Source organism: Cinclus cinclus, chromosome 4, assembly GCF_963662255.1.
Source record: "Cinclus cinclus chromosome 4, bCinCin1.1, whole genome shotgun sequence".
NCBI lineage: Eukaryota > Metazoa > Chordata > Aves > Passeriformes > Cinclidae > Cinclus > Cinclus cinclus.
Window position 1 is genome coordinate 13,879,047 of NC_085049.1, and position 18,377 is coordinate 13,897,423.

The window sequence follows — 18,377 nt, forward strand, 5'->3', positions numbered from 1 at the left end:
GACAAGAAGGAAATCCCTTTCTCCTGCCCAGGCTTCATGTCAACATGAAGATACATGTTTGCTAAACTGAGGAAAAAGCATGGGAAGAAGCAGCTAACTTCCAGACATTTGGGTTTCATAAGGCACTGTGCAAAGACCAAGTTCCCACATTGTCTGAGTGAAAACAGGACTGATGTCTTTGAGCTTGGGGCTTGATGCAATCACAGCAGTAGCATCTGCCTGCCTGTGGCTCTGCCAGTATTGTAGTCTAGAGCTTCTTGACAGCTGTGCACCTCCCACACTTGGAAAGCCTCCAGCTGGCTGTTTTGGCTGGCTGGGTGCCAGTCCTAAGTGCCCTCTCTAGGGCTTTGCCTCTTTCCAGTGAAAGAAAGGCAGAATAATGGCAGACCTAGACTTGAAAAGATTGCTGTACCCCCGTCCAGCACGCTGCTACTCATAACTATTTGCCATTTGTGTATCAGCCACCCCTTTCTAGTCATAAGCGTGTTAACTGATGGAGCTGTGCCCCTATCTACCTTGGGATACTGCAGAGAAAGGTATAAGTCAAAATAGCTTATGTCCCTTAATCCCAGCCCATCATGACTCCTATTTTTAATGAAGCAGAGCTCCTACAGTGTCCTGTGTTAACCTTGGACGTTGATTTAGGATGACTGTCACCTCCTCCTCTGTGCCTTCATTGTTCATTCCTTTCTTATCCTCTGGCAGGATAAAATTATGGCTCCGATTTCACACATATTGAGCAACACTTCATTACTGCTTTGCCCCCTCACTTCTCTTTTTGGTATCCTGTTTATGTTGTTTTACCCATAGGTTCAAAACTCCTCCTGTCTTTCCTCTCTGCTTTCCTCCCCACAGGGCTCTGGAGTTTCATAAACACCTGGCATTTCATTACTTGGTAGTAGATCTTTAACCTTTCACTTGAATGTTTAATGTAGTCTTTGATTCCTGACCTATAGATGTAAAATGTATTTTATTAAATTCTGAGGAAAGTGAAAAGACTACTTAGATAAAATAAATTTTGTTTTGTTCAACTGTGGATCCTGTTTCACCCCCCCCCACCACATCAAAATCAGTAACTCTTCCAAAATATTTCTAAATAGGATTTATCAATTCAGAAGTACACAGGCTTAAATTCATAAAAGCTTGCTGACATGTCCTTAAATTTGATCATACAATAAAACTAACATAAGAGACATGGTTTTGTTCCATAGGAAACAACCTAAAAATCACAAAAAATGAAACAATTGATTAGCCATAGCTTACTTTTCTTAGTAAATTGGGAGCAGATTTTTGACAAGTTTGTATCAACAAATTGCACTTTCATCCTTCATGATAAGCACATAAGTTTTCCAAAATTACATTGCCTGAATTATGGCACATATAATAGATACTGACAATGTATGATAAAGGGAAAAGATCCCCATGCAAATCTAACAGTTGATTTTCACAACCTGAATTTAATGATAGAGAAAAAAAAAATATTGCCAATAATGATGGCAAATCTTTAAACAATCAGTAAGTTGGAAAACAACCAAGGATTTGAAAGTGCTGTGGCACCAGGTTAGGTCAATGCTTTTTGTCCTTTGCTAATGATGTGTTTAGATAGCTCCCTCTTTACAAATAATTCACATGTCAACTCTTTCACAGTTAAAACACTGCACCTGTCTGGGAGAAGAAAGTGGCTTCAAAGCCTGCCTTTCCTCATTAATCAACATGTGAAAAAATGCTAGAGGTAAAGCTGGACTAATCATGGGTTAGCTGCAACCCATGAACAAATTGAGAGAAGGAGAAAAGAAAATGAGGAACATTTGCAGAGAATTCACATTCATCTTTGTTTTTCTATTGTTCTCTTTTTCATCCTCTTCATTTGACTGGAAATAAAGATCACTCTAGGGTTTTTCTGACAATATTGTTACACATGACTGTTTCTCTTGTATGGGAAAATAACAATGCAGTTACAACACAGCTGTAGAGTTAATTTTTTTAACATCTTTTTTTTATTTACCAACAGCCTCAGGAAAAATTAAGAACGTGTTGCTGGTACAACGTCATTATGGAAACGCATGATTCCTATTAGTTTCAAGGTGAACTTTACTTCTTACTCTGAGATTAAACTTTAACCTCCTCCACTCCTATCACTCCTACAATATATCCAAATCAAATCAGAAATCTCACTCAGTTCAGAGTTACTTCTCTTTCCCCACGAAACTGTAAAAAATATTAGTCTTACTTAAGACACTGAAAGTATTAAAAAAAAGTGAATGAGTTATATAATAAAAGAATGAAAGCATGAGAACTACAAGTAGTCATTAGACTGCAGAATTAATCTCCTTTTTTTTTCCCCCAACTCTCTTGACCTTCTTTCTCATTGACCTAAAGTGTGGAGTCGTAGGCATGACGCTACACTAAAGACTCAAACATAGAATCACACTCTGGAACTTCAGTCCTTGCTGTGCGTCCTCTGCCTTACTCAACCATTACCCAACTCTTAGATTTCAGGGCTGGCACTGAATCTGTGGCCTTTTTTCTTAACATTCTGCTAGACCAGATGTTTGTAACAAAGGAAGTGGCCACCATGACGCAAAAACCTCCAGATGCAAAAATATATGGAAACTTATGTCTTGGATAAAGTGAAAAAAATGCCTAAAATGTGGAATGAAACATCTCCTTGCTCTGATGGAGGAGCTAGGCCACAATGTTGTGCCTTGCAAAATGTCCTGCATAAAAGTGGGTCTAGCTTTCATATCTACCAAAATACCAGATGATCCTTAAGTTTGGTCCATGAGGAAAACAGTCTGGGCTGTGGAGCAGGAATGCAGAAAGGGTGAGAACTGCTGAAGGAGAAACTGGAATGTTCCCATGCATTTTTGGTGGATTTATTTTCACCAGTGGCTATGAGAAGAGCAGAAAGAAGAAAGTTAAAAGTGATCTTCACCTATTCTGTCACTTTAGACCATATGGTTTGTTCTGTCCCCTGCTGCTGAGGTGGAAGCTTGGCAGATCAGGAGCCAAAGGAGACTCAGGGTGAAGCGCAGCCTAAAGCAGAGGGGCTGATGCTTTTCAGAGCAGCGAGGCACCAACACTAATGCCTTTTTAGGGAGCCACGCATTTGCTTTTTGCAGTCCTGACACTTATTATATACATAAAAAACCACAGGACGTTTTTTGAGAAATAACTAGTATCTGTTTAAAGCTTCAGAGAGCTTCAGCAGTTTAAGACACTATGAGCAGATGACATCCCCAGGGTTTTTTATGAACTTCAGGCACTGAAACACTCTTCGTCATCCCACTGACTAACACTGCACGCACAGGAACAAACATGATCAATTGCGTGAGCAACACTAACCACAAAAACACTAGATATTTGACTCCTGACCTTAAAACAGCCCTAAACTACAGGGAAATGTACTCCCACTGGCAGCAAAATAACCTGGTGACAGCTTCTGTACCACAGGAGATCCTGTCCCTCCCCACAGGTTGCTCTGCCTGGAAGTCACATTCTGAACCGTGACCTTAAAGGTGAAATGTCAGGGAAATCCTGCTGAGCCAAATGCTTCCCATCTAGTCTGGATTTTGCCCTTTCCCTTCCCTCAGGAAGCTGCAGTGCATGTCTGGGACAGTGCAAAGCCATCTCTTTGTAAAGCCAAGTTTAAAGACTTGCTGAGATGTTACAGTTCCAGCCCTGGAACTAAAAGTCCGTAACCTAAGTTCCAGGTGTGTGGAGTCATTTGCAATGCATGGTATCGTCATCACAATAAGTTACACTGCTGAGACATGCACTAAAAGAATGCACAGTGTTATTTGAGAAATCTGCTGCAGGAAGGGAGACAGAGAGAGCAGAAAATATAATTGTAACGGGAAAAATTATGGTAATGCACTTGGTTGAGCAAAGATCAAGCTATACATTATATATGACCTCACTGTTTCTGTCACATATGGTATTTTTGTCAAACTGAAGTACTTTGAAAAGAAAGTCAATTACTCTGTTCTTTGGATTTTCTAGGAAGGTCTCCAATCAGGTTTTTATACTGATGAACTCATTTTCACTGGTAAGTCAAGTGAGAAAACCTGGAGGCCTCAATTTCTGGATCTGCAAATTATTAAGGGATTAACATTTTAACCATTTCACCTTTATTTCATCAAATAGGAGGAATGATTGTTCAGCATCTCTACAGACCTGATCAATCATTTAGGGATCCATAAATGAAATTAGGAATTTTACTTTACGCATTTGAAAACATGTAATTTCTACACCAATATGGTTCTTTTAAAAAGTAAACAAAAACCTTATTTTCTTTGTTTCTTTTAAAAATTGTATCTACCAATACAATAAATGCAAACTGAGTTTGTTGAGAGTTCAATTTCTCAGGATCCTGAAAATAAGCTGGGTCAAAATACTAGAAATTGTTATTACTAGAATTTCCTGGGAAGCTTCAAACAAAACTAATATTTATACACTGTCTTTAAATGACCTGATCCTCTAATCATCAATGTGTGAATATGCATTTCTATAGGCTATTATCTTCAGACTGAAAAATAAATTAAAACCAACCAAAAAAACCCCAAAACCCCAACCAAAAAAAACCCCAGAACCACCCAACGAGCTGATTTTTACCAAAACTAGATCACAGAGGCACTGGTGTGGCTTTAGACACAACGTGTGGCAAAAAGCTCTTTGCCTACTTTTAACATTCATATTGTAGAAAATCCGTGCAGATTTCTCCTTCAGATTTTCTACTAAATTTGTCTCAGAGGTTAATCCAGACTTTTAGGAAAGATTTACTTTTCTCATGCAAACAGATGTCAGACTGTTTACACAGAGCAAGCTCAGTAAACATTGCTGGTAATGTGCAAAGATGAATTTTGTGTGCTTGCTGGGGCTTCTAGTGCCACCACACGTGCACACATTCCCTAAATCCCTCCCAACGTGCACATCCTTGGCATGCTGGGCACTCCTGCTGAATTGGACATCACCAGGCCTGGGTAAGTGGCATTTGGCTCAGAACAAGTAGGAGGAGCCAGGCCACTGCCACCTTTTGGAAATTAAAAGTATGTCAAGAAAGACTGTAGCCTTAATTTAGTCTATGTTATGCACATTAGCATGCCAAAAATTTGCTCAAAAGTTGGTTTGCCCTGCAGTTTGTTCTACAATCAAACAAGAAAGACAGCTTAAGCTTGGTTCCATGACCTTCAGAGGCCTAGATGAACCTGTGATTTATGAGAAAATCAACTGATATCTTTTTTTTCCTTAAATTGACACAAAGACTCAAAAGCAGCCCTTCAAAGCCCTTTAAGTCTTGAATGTGTAATCTCTTATGATACAGAAATATTATATTCTTCACAGGGAACTGGCTCATTTATGCAAAGTTTGCGGTTCGTGATATAGTTGCAATACATTATTTTTTAAATGACTGAGTCCTCTCAAAACTTGACGTAACTTCTCATTCAGAAAAAAAAAAAACACAGAAAAGAAAAATAACAAGAACAAAACCCCCCTCTCACTTCAACCCCCAAGTCAAAAACCTGTTAACTATCTGCTTAAATTTACTTTAAAATTAGTCTTAAACACATGGTAAGAATTAAGAAAGTACTTTATTTGTTTCCCTGATTGAATATGTGAGTGCATTTACAAACTGCTGCCTTAGGGAATGTGAGCACAGAGTCTCCTGACAGGAGAGTAAAGGTAACTCCATTTCAGTAAAATGAATGACCATAGGTCTTCAAATGCCTATACACTTTTTATCTGGGTGTGCACTTCAACCTCCTGTGGCTGAGAGGGTGACCATCTGATTAGAAGGTTTTGGGTTTTTTTTCCCACATATGGGCTGTAAGGGGTGTTACAGGTAGCATTTCAAAGTAGTAATCTCTTTCTTCTGGTGCTAATGCACCTGTCTAAAAATTAATTCAGCTTTTTTTCCCCCAGCAGGAGGAAAAAGTTTTGTCAATCCGAAACATGTGTATGAGAAGGGGAATAAATTAAAAGTACTGGAGTGTTACAGTCAATATACAGCCTTGTAGGCTTTTGTTTTACCTGGTAGAAAAGCAGAAGTATCCAATAACTCTGGCTTTCTGGGCCACAACATAACTGGGGCTGCAACTCTGGGGTGATTACCGTGAGTCACATCTCACCTAGAGGTGATTCTCTCACAGACACCTGCCCTGGCCTGCATCTCCCCAGCCTTTGGAAAGGGCCAGCATGTTCTCTGCACTCAGGAAGCCTCATAGGATGAGTTATCACTGAGAGTGGAAGACCAGTTGTATGTTTGATAGTTCCTGTCATTTAAACTAATTTTTATCTTGGATGAACATTTAACAGAAAAGCTTATCTAGCACCTGGGACCAGATCCTTTGAAAGAGCAGTTCATTTCCCTTCTCCTTCCCTGTTGCCATGGTTGCCATCCCAGCAGGACTTGGCCTCAGACACAAAATCACTCATGTAAGAGAAAGGCTATGAAAACTCCTGAGGTTTGAAACTCACTCAAAAACCTAGTCCAAACCAGCCCCAGTACACTGACCTTTTGGTCATGTTGGAGAGCCCCTTTGTCACTAGCTCAGACAGAAATAGTCAGGAAATTGTGCAGGGGGTTTCCAGTGACCTGGAGTCTTCTCCAGAGCTTCTCCATCAGTGAGGACCCCAAAGCTTCATCCCAAACAAATTAAGCGCTATCACAAATCTCACTGCCTTCTACACCAGATGCAAGAAGCAATTCTTAAACTGAATTCTCTGCATCAGTGCAGAGTGCCGTTTAAGCAAAAATATCAGACTCCAATAACAAGAAAAAAGCAAATAAAAAGCCTTTTAACCACACAGACCATTCCTCCTCTGGGGAGAGATGGAGAGAAGCAGCAAACCATACATGTAATTCTTAGCTACACAGCTTAACATGGTAAGGGGAAGCAATCAGACTCTAAATAGAGCTGAGATTTTATTGAAACACAGGGGTTTGAACATACTTTTACCTGCTGAAGCAAATGTGCTAATTATCTGACAACAACGACAGCTTTGAATTTTTATCACTGATCTATATTATCCCCCTTTTTTATTTTTTGTTTTTATTAGGATGAGCAGGTAAGACAAAATAAATATCAAAATCTGCTTATGATACAGTGCAAACGGCTTCTCTCTTCCCCACTGAATGCCCCAAATGGTGATAGCAGAATGCTATGTGATACCTAAGGTGAGGCAGGGAAAAGTAAAACTTTGACTAGTCCCAGTAACTCCTGCTTCTCAATGCTCAGCTGAATTCTCTATGGAGGAAACCTGCCCTGATGATTATAACTTACCTCTTCTCGATGTTCTTCTCCAGAGCGCTGAACATACCACCTAATAGAGGCTTGCTGGGACTTAGGAGTACATTCCAGAAAAGTTGAATTAAATTCAATGCCAAAAATCACCTTTTCATCAGCAGTTTCATGACTAATGCCTGGAAAGCAAACATGGTACAGGAGATTAACCCTGACCTGCTTTTTAAAGCAATGGGAAAATAGCCTGATTCAGAACAGATGCTATAAGAGTGAGTGAATTATAAAAACGCAAAAGGAAACTTAACTTTTAGCTTAAACTATAACTGTGAGGATTTAGAGGCGGCTGCTAACCTTCCTTTAGTGCAACTGGTTTTTAAGGAGGTCAATAAAATCTGTATCATGAGCTTGCTCCATTTTAAAGTTGGGGCTTTCACCTATGAGGAATTTAAAATCTGACCTGTATTTTTCCTTTAAGTAATGCAACTACTAAATCTGAGCTAAACCTGCTGAAGTTAGATTGTATGGTCTGGTTTCTTCACCCAAAGGAGTCTCAGGGCTAAAGTAAACTGAAGTTTGCCTCCCTTCAGTGCAATTTGAAATGCTCTGTAGTATGTTTCAGAACAAACACTGAAGGAGCCATGAGGAGATCTGAAATCCTTTCTTGGTCTTCTGTAAATCTGAGCAAGTGATTTCTAATCTCTGCATCTTCATTTTTCTTTCTAGTCTGTCTTATATGTGTCTTATTTACCTTAAGAAGCAGATTTAATCCCTTGCTATGTCCTGTGAATAACAGAAAGGAAGGTGAAAGCAGTGGTGTCTCCTGAATCAGAAGTTAGCTCCAAGTCAAAATTAAAACAATTTTGGATCATGCTTTCAATACAACAAGCACCTGTATAAGATCTATAGAAATTAAAGCTCACTCCATTATTTCCCTGTGCCACTAAGATTTCGATAGAGCCAAACAACTTCAGTCACCTAACACAATCTCTGGGAGAGAACATCACACAGTGGAGTACTGAATTTAAATAAGTTTGGGGACCATAATATTACTAATTATCACAAATGGCCTAAATAAGCCAAGAGCGGGGAGTGATAAAGACCAGCTTCATGGGTTTATGGCACACAGGAGTCACTCCAGGTGGATAAAATTGCTATTGGTGGCACTATGTCAGGGCAAAGAATTAATACCAATTTCTGTGCTACGAGACTGTAGATTTGTCTAATAAAGCTAACTCTTCCAGTATCTCTTTATCCTTCAAGGAAAATGTGACACTGTCAGCCTTTCTGCTAGGGTTTCTATAACCCTGAGCTTTGCACAGTCTCAGATATCAGTGTTTGGAGAGTCATAGCAAGCAGCAAGCAAGGAAATTCTGGCCCTTGGGATGAACCGGAGTTTTGTCGTTGACTTTGATGGAAATGAGATCTTACCCTGACTTTTTAACTATGTCTGCAAGCACACATGTACAGTCAGAGCCCTCTAGACTGTGCAACTGACTTCAGGCTTTGATCCCCTTGCAAGCAGCTCTGATTTCTGCACTGCCTCCCACTGAGGTCTGCAGCAGGGACCCAGCACCGCAGCAGCACGGAATAACCGGAGATCAGTGGGAAGGGATGGCTTGTCCCAAAGCCAGTGTTCAACGTGGTGATACAATCAATACTGTTTTGTCTGGATTGTTCACTTTAATAAGCAGCTAGAAGAACCCCAGACAAAGCCACGCTTGGGTTTGAATGCTATTCATTTATTTTATGCTGCCACAGAGATTGCTGCGTAACCGCAGGGTTTCATACTGACAGTGCTCACTGAGAGACAAGGGCTGCAGATGCCAGAGGAGCAGCCAGACCCTTTGGCATCTGAAAAGAGGGTGTGGGAAAGGGAGGGGGAAGCGGGCAGGGAGAAGGGGGTAGGTTCTTTTTAGTAACAGGAGTATTTAAGTAGCTGTGGGAAGGGGAAGGGGCTGGTTTGGCAGCTGCAGCTCAGCCTTGGGGCCTGTGTCAAGTGGCAGAGGAGAGATGGCATGTTCCCCACCCAACCTTGCAGGCTTCCTTTGTGGGATTTGCTGCGCTGTTTCTGGATGGAGAATCATGCACATCCCATCAGCTACTTTCAGGGATGTGTGTGATGTTTTGGTGTCAGGGGCGTATCTCCCTGCCTGGTGTGAGTGCTGGGGAGGGTTGGCCATCAGGGATGCAAAGGTGACATCCAATGCTGGTTATCCCTTACCAGCTCCAGCTCTGAAAATTTAACTGTGGGAGGGGTAATGGATATGAAGTACGGCAAAGGCAACTGTTCCATTGAGCTTAGCAAGTTTTTGGAGACAGAGACCCTCACAGCAAAATCTGCTGCCTAAGTGACAAAAGAGAGAGAAAGGTGAAAAATACTCACTGTCTTCCACATCCCAGCACTGTGCAACTGGGTCTCCATACTTGACATCCTGCCTTCTGGCTCGCCTATGGGAAGAGCATGCAAACTTGTAACACTTCAGACACAATTGCTGGAATGCAACAACAAAATACAGAGGAGCTCAGCAGATGTGGCCTTGCATTGCTCCCATCCTACTGCTGACAATTAGAGTCTTAACTAAAACCAGTCACCCTCAAAGCAGCATGTGGCCTAGAGAGATTTGTATAACTGACATCAAGAGAAGAGCCTGTGATTTGGGGAAACTGCTAGGAGGAGAAAGAGAAAAAGCAAGAGAAAAGATCTGCCTAAAATAAAGAGCGTGTAATACAGTGACAGAAATAGTGTCTGAACTTGCTTTAGGAGCACAGGTCTAATGGTGGGGTGGACTATGACGCAAATACCTAAAAATATTCCATGTTGTAGATCATGAAGAAGATCTGAAGTTCAAGAGGTGATATTCAAAATAAAGCTCAGTATTAGCCCAAGGTAATACTGACTAACAAACTAATTATTAAAATGAAGAGAGAAGAGCCTGTATTTTAGTTTGCTAACAAACAATTTACAAATCTAGTTACCTTTCATCTCTATGGACTGAAAGAACATAAAGCAATGGTCTGAGACTTGCCAGCCAATCTCTGGGTGTGTTACATGAACTCACCATGATTTACTGCCATTTCAGTGTAATAGCACTAAAAAGAAAGCAAACTCTTCCTCTGTGTATGATTACATTTATCTCACAAGGGCTATGGAAAAAATGGAAACTTTTTCAATTTCACAGTAGAAGAACTGGAGACCCAGGAAGGAAGTGATTCTTTCCTCACAAGCAGCAGCAGTGGGACCTCCCGTGCACAGAGCAATGCCTCGGAAGGAGATCAGGTTGCCGAAGCTGATCAGTCCACTAGGCAGAAGCTGTAGACATGCTGGAAGCACAACCTTCAGCACGGAAGGAAAACATTCAAGTAACTGATCTACTGCAGGATTCCCAGGGCCAGTCATCCTTTGTTTTGGAGACAGACTTTTTGGCCTTCTCTCCAAGCTGCACATCTGTTAAAAAGCATGGACCAAAGATCTCCCTGTCCCAGCCTACCCCAGACTTCAGCAAGGCTCATGTGTGACTAACTTTGCAGTGAGCCTGAACACTTGCTTTTCTCCTTTCCTTTATGCTTCTCTGAATTTAGTTTGTTTTGGCTATGAGGTAGAACACATAAATTTCTCGACACCATGAAATGATAACTTATGAGTCATTAACTTCAATGGCTCAGGACCTAGCTCTGTGACCCCTAATGTAGAAAGTGTCATTCCAGAGCCTGAGCTCAAACTGCAACCCCACCACAAGAGTTACTGTCAGGAGGACTTTGTGGAATGAAGAGGCTGTGCAGGACTTTGGTTCCAGATAAATCAGCCAAAAACTTCAGGAGACAGATCCAGCAGCTCAGGCACTGCACTGCTAGACCCTGCAGTATGCTCTCCCTCCATCCAGATCCAAGGTGCTGGTGGGTATATAAAATTCAGATGAAGCTTCTTTCACTGTGGAAAGACTGCTGCCAATGTGGTCAAATCATAGTACTTAAATCTCTGTCTCCATCTCATGGCTAGACCACAAATACAATTGTTGGGTTAGGTCAGGGAATTAAACACATTTTATTATTGACCACCCTGGGATGCTACATTAAACTCTGCTTTCTAATTACTATGAAAAAGTCAGAAGCTTAAGAGAGGCTCTTGCCTCTTGGGTAGAGTTAGCTGCAACCTGGACCTCCATCTGAGCATCTTGTTCCTTAAAGCATTCAGCATAAAAAAGGAAAGTGATGGATTTATGATGTTAGCTGCAGTAGCCAAGTTGCTGTCACACACACTTAAACAAAGCTATGTTGTCTTCACAGCTCTTCGAAAAGAAATGTGAAACATGGCCAGAGTATGATCACATTTTAAGGCAAATGATATGCTAAGTAAAAAGGCAACAAGTTATGAATCGGGACATCAAAAATTCTTGCAAGCTGCAAGATCTTTTATAGCACATCGTGTTTTTTTCTTACCTTTTAGAAGTGGGAGCATATCTGGAACAAGAGTTTCCATCCCAGGCACAGTATGGGTCTCTGGCAAGGCAGCAGTCTGCACAAGCCTTCCCATACGTGTGACATCTGTGCAGAGAGAGCTGAACCAATCCATCCCTGGAACCAATGTACAATTGTTGCTGCAAATCAGGCAAAGCAAATTAATTAGGAGTGTTCTCCAAGTAGCCAGTGTAAAAAGTTCCCTTCTTCAGTGCCACAGTTGCATGTTTTTAACCTTATCCCAGATTTTATAAAACAAGGGAAAAATTCCTCCTTTAGTAAAATGTTTCTCAGGGCTCAGTGTGAACTGGTCAGTGCCCACCCAGTCCAGCAACACAGCAGAGAAGAAAGGCGACTGCAGTCCTGGAAAAGACACCAGCACTCAACACCCTCACACCTTTAGATGTGTACTGTAGTAAAAGATCAGAGCCAAACGATGGAAAGAAGGGCATAATAATACATTTAAAAATGAGGGGCTGGACAGTCATGATGTTAACAATCTGGGAACTAGGGGTGACCTTGTGTGAATAAACTTCATGTTCTGCTTCTGATCCTGAGGTAGAACAGGGATAATGTTACTCCCCTCTCCCCAGCGTGCGAGTGCATTGCCTGTGGAGCCAAGGGTGGTCCAAGCTGGAGCTGGCTCACGCAACACTTCCATCTGGCCTGCCACCTTTTTTCATGGGAGATGGGACCCAGCTGTGCTCTGCGTGCCTGAAAGGCAAAACACCTCCTCCCGTGTGAGTGAGCCTTGTTGTGCCAGAGCTTCTCTGACCACTTCTGCGGGTCAGGGAGGGGTGGCTCTGGTGTCACACTGCCTCCTGAACATGCACGGAGCCATCACAGAGCTTGGAGCTGCCATAAAACCGTTTCCCATCAGGAGATACTGCACTGGGACTGGCCCCTGCACTGCCAGGGTTGGACCACCCAGATTCAGGCTGCAATTTTAGAGGAGGGGGACTGGTTGTGTGCATACAGATTTTAGCACAGTGAGGCCCTGATCTCTCCTGACTACTAATAAAAATAAAAAACAAAAATCGTAATAATAATTTATTACTAGATTGTAAAGAGACAAGTATTTCTGGAGGCTGGAAAAAGAATGTGCATTGGCTTCACTTACAAATCCCACTACCATATGACTAAAGGTTTGTTTCCCTGAATAATTACCAGCCTGGGTACACAAATTACTGTTTGTAAGCAAATAGGAATTAGGCAGGCAAACAATTTCAAACGTATCTCCTTCCTTCCAGTTACATTTTAAGAGCCATCCATGGAAAGCTTGGCCACTAAGCAACAAGCAAATAACGTGTTCACTATACCCCATATTCCTCCAGCAGTTAAACAAGATTATGATTACCTGTTTCTGAGAAATCTCCATGGTTGAGATAAATGAAGGATGCTGAAAAATAAAATAGCAAGGTGTATTAATTTACAAATTCCCTGTTCTTTGTGAAAAAGAGAGCAAAACTTAACATACAATAAGTAAATAAAATTCCAGGTTCATTTGCATGGTTTAAACAAATAAAAAAAAAATTAAAAAAAATTTAAAAAAATTAAAAAATCAAGAGATTCATGCTTCCAAAAATAACTCCCATAAGTTTCCCCAGTTGGAAGGAGAGAATTAGCTTTAATTCTCAGAGTTTGCTATCTACCCCATCATCCTGGGCAATGAGCCCTCACATCAATTTTCGTTCATATTAAACACTACTTGAAAGGCTTTGTTGCCATTTAAGGGATACATGGGCAGATCTCTGCATCAGGATATATTTCATGGCTATGAGAGACACTGAAATTTTTGCCTGTGACTGATGTAAGAACAGCACAAAGCTCAGGGTATTATCTATCACCCAACAGAAGATTAATCTAAGCCTATTGTTTAATATTAATCCAGTTTGAGGAAATACAGCATGCTTTTTCAGCCATTACCCACTTCAGTTTTCTGGATTCAAAAACATAGAGGTAGCAGTTATAAATGTTACCAATAAAAATGTGAAGGAATGTCTGCTGAGTAGCAAAAAAAAGACCTCTTTTTTTGTTTTAAATATGATATGGCATATTTTCCCTTGACGTTATGTTTTAAGAATGCAGCAAATTGGTGCACATACTGGAACTGCTCATTATTTGGCAGGCCACTGAGTAATCTTGGTATTTTCTGAGTGATATTTATAATTGGTGTCCAAGACAGTGGGAAGAAGACATAGAGATCCTTTAAATCAAAGTCTCATCATACACATGACATACTAAAAGGCATATGAAGAAATGAACTCTTTGAAATGATTGTTAATGGTCCTGTGCTTACACTCAGAAAAGTCTCAAATTCATTTATTCAGTATGGACAACAATTTGGGCTGTACAGCACACAGGAGAGAGGATGTGTGAGAAAGTAATCAAAATGCTGTGCATGCAGACGAACTTTGATAGAAAAGCAAAGTGAAAACTGAAGAAGATCTGTGTAGCATGAGAAGAAAGCAAAGTGAGAATGCAAAGAACTAAGAAGAAACTAATAAATGGAAAAGAATCAGTAGGGAAGACAAAGGTTTCCATTTTTCTGATGTAAAAGTATGTTGATGTCAGCTCCTTTACCAGCACTGAAGTTAATCAGAAATCGTGCCTGTGCAACAAAAGGAATCTTGGGCTTTTTACAAGCTGTATTTATGAAGGAGTCATTGGTGTCAGCAGGGTTCCAGTTACAGAATAACCAAATCAAAAAGGTCAGAAATACTGAGTCAGCCTTCACCAATAAATTAAAGCATGCTGATAATCAAAACTAACTTATTTTTTATTTTCCTTATGTTTTCAATTCTCAATGTTGCTATTTTAAAGGATTTCTCTGCACCCATGGAATTTTTTGTGTTCGTCTTTTAAAAAATATGATTGTACCTACAATACCGCCAGTGCCAATTGGGCCATAGAAAATTTTACATTAAAAATACAATACCACTATTTTAATACATATAAATAATAAAAAATGTGGGGTCATAATAAGATTTCATACAAGAACAAAGCAAGCTAAAAGAGACTTTGTACAGGTTTGAAAAATCACGGTCTGTTTGGTTTTGGACATTTTTCAATTGACTTGCCCAAAGAATACTAAGGCATTTAAAAATTTACGTAGTGTCCCTCTGGAAACTTGAACGAGTTCCAGTAAACAAACAACCAGACAGACAAAGCCAGTTTGAGTCACGAAGTCCCCTGAATAATATTTAATTGATGTTGTGGTTATTAATGCTTACCTTGAATATCTGCAGTTCTTCCAGGACCACCTCCTCCTTAGTCCACTTCTCCTTTGTGATGCTCACGACCTTCAGGACTGTGCCTACATCTGAAACAAATGTGCATCGCGTAAACTCAGAAGTATGTTTCAATATGTATGAGCCACTCCATTTCCTGCCCCGTAGATAAAGCTAATCCATGAGGGATGTTGCTTTTGAACCACATCTATCCCCTCTGCTCCACTGCTGCCTGCAGAGCTCTCTCCATACAGCGCATTTATGGGTTTGCTGTATGGCTGAGCCAACACGGTCACAGACTGCTCCTGGCAGGGATGGCCCAACTCTCCTGCTGAACAAATACACCAACACAGACAAGCATGTCCATGCTGCCAGCTACAACTTTCTGCACATTTCCCTGAGCAAGAACTGGAGCCCAAAGAGAACCAGCTCAGGGGACGAAATTGGCAGAACATTGCTTCCTCTTTCTTATAGAATTCATTTGTTTCCAGTATAGCTCCTTAATCAGAAGTAAGCTTCAGTTTAATGTAAGGAGTCAAGCAACGAACTTTTTAAATTTATTTTTTTATTTAAGGATTTAAAAGAAAAAAAGCCCCTTCCTTTAGCAAAAAAAAAAAAAAAAAAATCTTAATTTATTCATTACTTCTTTCGAGTCATCTAGAGAATTTTTTAAAGTTAAATCTATTCATCAATTTTAACCTGAATTCTTACTTGGTGAAAAAAATAGCTGCTCATTTCATGTCAGACCATTACACATTAGTGAACCTTGAATGGCCTTAAGAAGAACTCAGAAATTGCTCAGGGAAGCAGGTTGGGTGCTGGGATGTAGGAATGATGCAGTGCAGCTTAGTCTTAAGCTCTATGCATAGTATTGAAATAATGAAAAATAATGCACTATAAGGGAAAGAATGAGATTTTCCTTCTTTTTTTTTCCCAAAGCACTGAAGTTCATATTACCAATTAAAGCCAAATTATTACAGTTTGCCTTATGAATTAGAGCTTTTTTTCAGAGTTTGACATAATTGTCAAAGCCTGCACATATACAAGCTGGTTGTGTACGTTCAAACATATAATAAGCTACTGATCTGCTGCTGCTCAACATCTCCTGGGTGATTTGTTATATTCTTATTCAGTCTCTATAACTGAAATTTTATCTTTTAGTTAATTTCTTTCCTTACAAGGAGTTTAGAGGATAAAATAGAACAAAACTATGCACTTACAGAAAAGAAAACTCACTTTTAAGGAAGGCATGGCAGAAGAATAAATGTCTGTATATTGTGGAGTGCCATCTAGCGACTGAATGGTACCTGCTGGCCTTGACACCTCTACACCTGACTACTTACACTTGAAGTGTTTGTCTTAGTGCCAGGTAGGAATAGTTAACCTCAGGACATTCGATCGCAGGTCTCTCCATATAATTTTATTTCTATGAAAAACTTTAAAATGGAGGACAGAAAACATCTGAATACAGGCTCTTCAGCCACTAAAGTAATATTTTGTACATTTTTACAAGTGAAGTCTTCTTCTGATAAGAGTGAGAAAAAGTAATTTAAAATTTAGCTGTCTGAGAAGGTTAGTAAGCTGCAGTTGAGCACTCCCAAATCCTAGGCATCACACAGTTTGGGAATAAGTTCCTTTTATTTTGTTGACTATATTAACATTGCTCTCAGAAAGCAACAAGGATTTTCCACCATCATGCCTAAAGCCGAACCCCAGCCATCTGAGCCAGCAGGGGAGAAAACAGCACTTTACTAGCCTTTTTTAATGAAACTGTGCTTTTTTCTCTGACACCACTGTACAAACTTGGGATCACAGAGGGTCTGTGACATTGTCCTTTTTTTGGAAGACAAGAGTTGTGAAACCAATTTTGCTGAAAGACATAAAAATTCTGAGAGAGAGGCTATCTCTAGACTCCTGAGCAGGGTAACTCAGAAAGAAAACTCTTCAAGGCTGAGACAGCCTTGAAGATGTTACAAGAGATGAAGCTCTATGACAATTCACTCCTTTCCTCAAATTACATCAAAATATCCACACATATGAAATCGTGCTATATGACAAAATTTGCTTGTAGGCCAGATAAAATGCTGGGAAATCCAATAGCACTGTATTCAAACTGGAATCTTAATTTCTCTGCAGCTCATGGCAATAGCTCACCCACTGCACTTGATAAACCTTGCCATCTCTGTGTACATCAGTTTCACCTTCTCTGAGATGGGGAATGACAAAGGTCTCCTTATGAAAGTACTCAGATCTACAGGTGAAAAGTGCTTTCTAAAACCTATACAGAATGAGAATAAGAGAATGCTGAATTACAGAATAAGAACAAAAACCACAGCGGAGTGATGTTATGAACAGAAATGTTATGAATAGGTATATTCATATTCCTTAGCATATCTTGCTGTAGGGTGATTCATCCAGTTATTTAATTACTAGGGGAAAATTAGGCAAATTCCTTAAGGCATTTATCTATTTCAAAAATGTAAATCGATATATAATTATCCATAGAAAAATGGCAAAGCAGTATTTTCCCTCACAGAATAGCTTAACCTCTCTGTGTCCAATCCTGGTTGCCACATTTGGAGCTATCGTGTTGCTAATTTACATCTTTAAAATTATTTGAGTTGAAATTGTTGCCTTAGGCTCAATTTGAAACCTTTCTTAACTGTTCAGCATGGCATGAGATAAAAATGCTGAAGCACCATGTCACTACTGGTAATAGGAAGTACTCCTTGAAGCTATCAAGGTAATTTTTTTCTTTCAATGGTTTTATTGATGTGCCTTCAGCCGGAAGTGAGACTGCCATGTAACCTAAAGACAGGTGCTGAGTAGTACTTGGAGGGTAAGAAAGTTCGGGTACTCTGACCCCTAAATGGTTTATCACCTAGGCAGCAAGAGGCATTAAAATCCTGACAGCAGTATCTTAAATTGACAAATTAATTTAATTTAAGCACTTGCATGGAGACCTGGACCAGAACCAGGAGCACCTATATGCTTCCTGAAGCTGTATGCATAGGAAAAATATGTTAATCTAGAGCTTTGTTCAGGTTTATACGGGACCTACTGGACTAAAGGTGCTCTAAAAGGATGGGCTCTGTGCAGAATGACACTAGAAGTCCTCTCTCATACCTGTTCCTAGGAAAATGACATCGTACTGCCCATCCTCGGCCATGACGTGGTCCACCACAATCTGGGTGAGGCGATAATCCACGTTGATCCGCGTGAACACCGGGACTCCCGTCACCGGATAAACCGACTTGTACATCAGTGGGTGCCGTCTAATGAAGCTAATGACTTCATCTGGGAAGTCTCTGGTGGATTTTATGAGCGGGTCGTAGGTTTTGCTTGGACACTGAATGAGACAGAACAAGAAGATGAGAGGAATTTTAGGAAAGAAGTATAAGCAGAAGTCAAGTTTTCTGCAATAACACTTGTAAAGACAGTAATAATC

The 18,377-nt window shown here is 40.3% G+C and overlaps 1 protein-coding gene across 6 annotated transcripts in view; it reads right to left on the bottom strand.

Annotated features, from left to right (window-relative positions):
- Positions 1 to 18,377, bottom strand: part of SEMA3D (semaphorin 3D) — a 131,930-nt gene that overhangs the window by 3,946 nt on the left and 109,607 nt on the right. For all 6 annotated transcript variants that reach the window (XM_062491663.1, XM_062491668.1, XM_062491664.1 and 3 more), the window contains 6 exons: positions 18,056 to 18,278; positions 14,933 to 15,021; positions 13,057 to 13,098; positions 11,682 to 11,839; positions 9,628 to 9,692; positions 7,284 to 7,423 (listed from right to left, as the gene is read on the bottom strand). In XM_062491663.1, the coding sequence (XP_062347647.1) occupies positions 7,284 to 7,423; positions 9,628 to 9,692; positions 11,682 to 11,839; positions 13,057 to 13,098; positions 14,933 to 15,021; positions 18,056 to 18,278 (717 nt within the window). The remainder of the gene's footprint in view (positions 1 to 7,283; positions 7,424 to 9,627; positions 9,693 to 11,681; positions 11,840 to 13,056; positions 13,099 to 14,932; positions 15,022 to 18,055; positions 18,279 to 18,377) is intronic.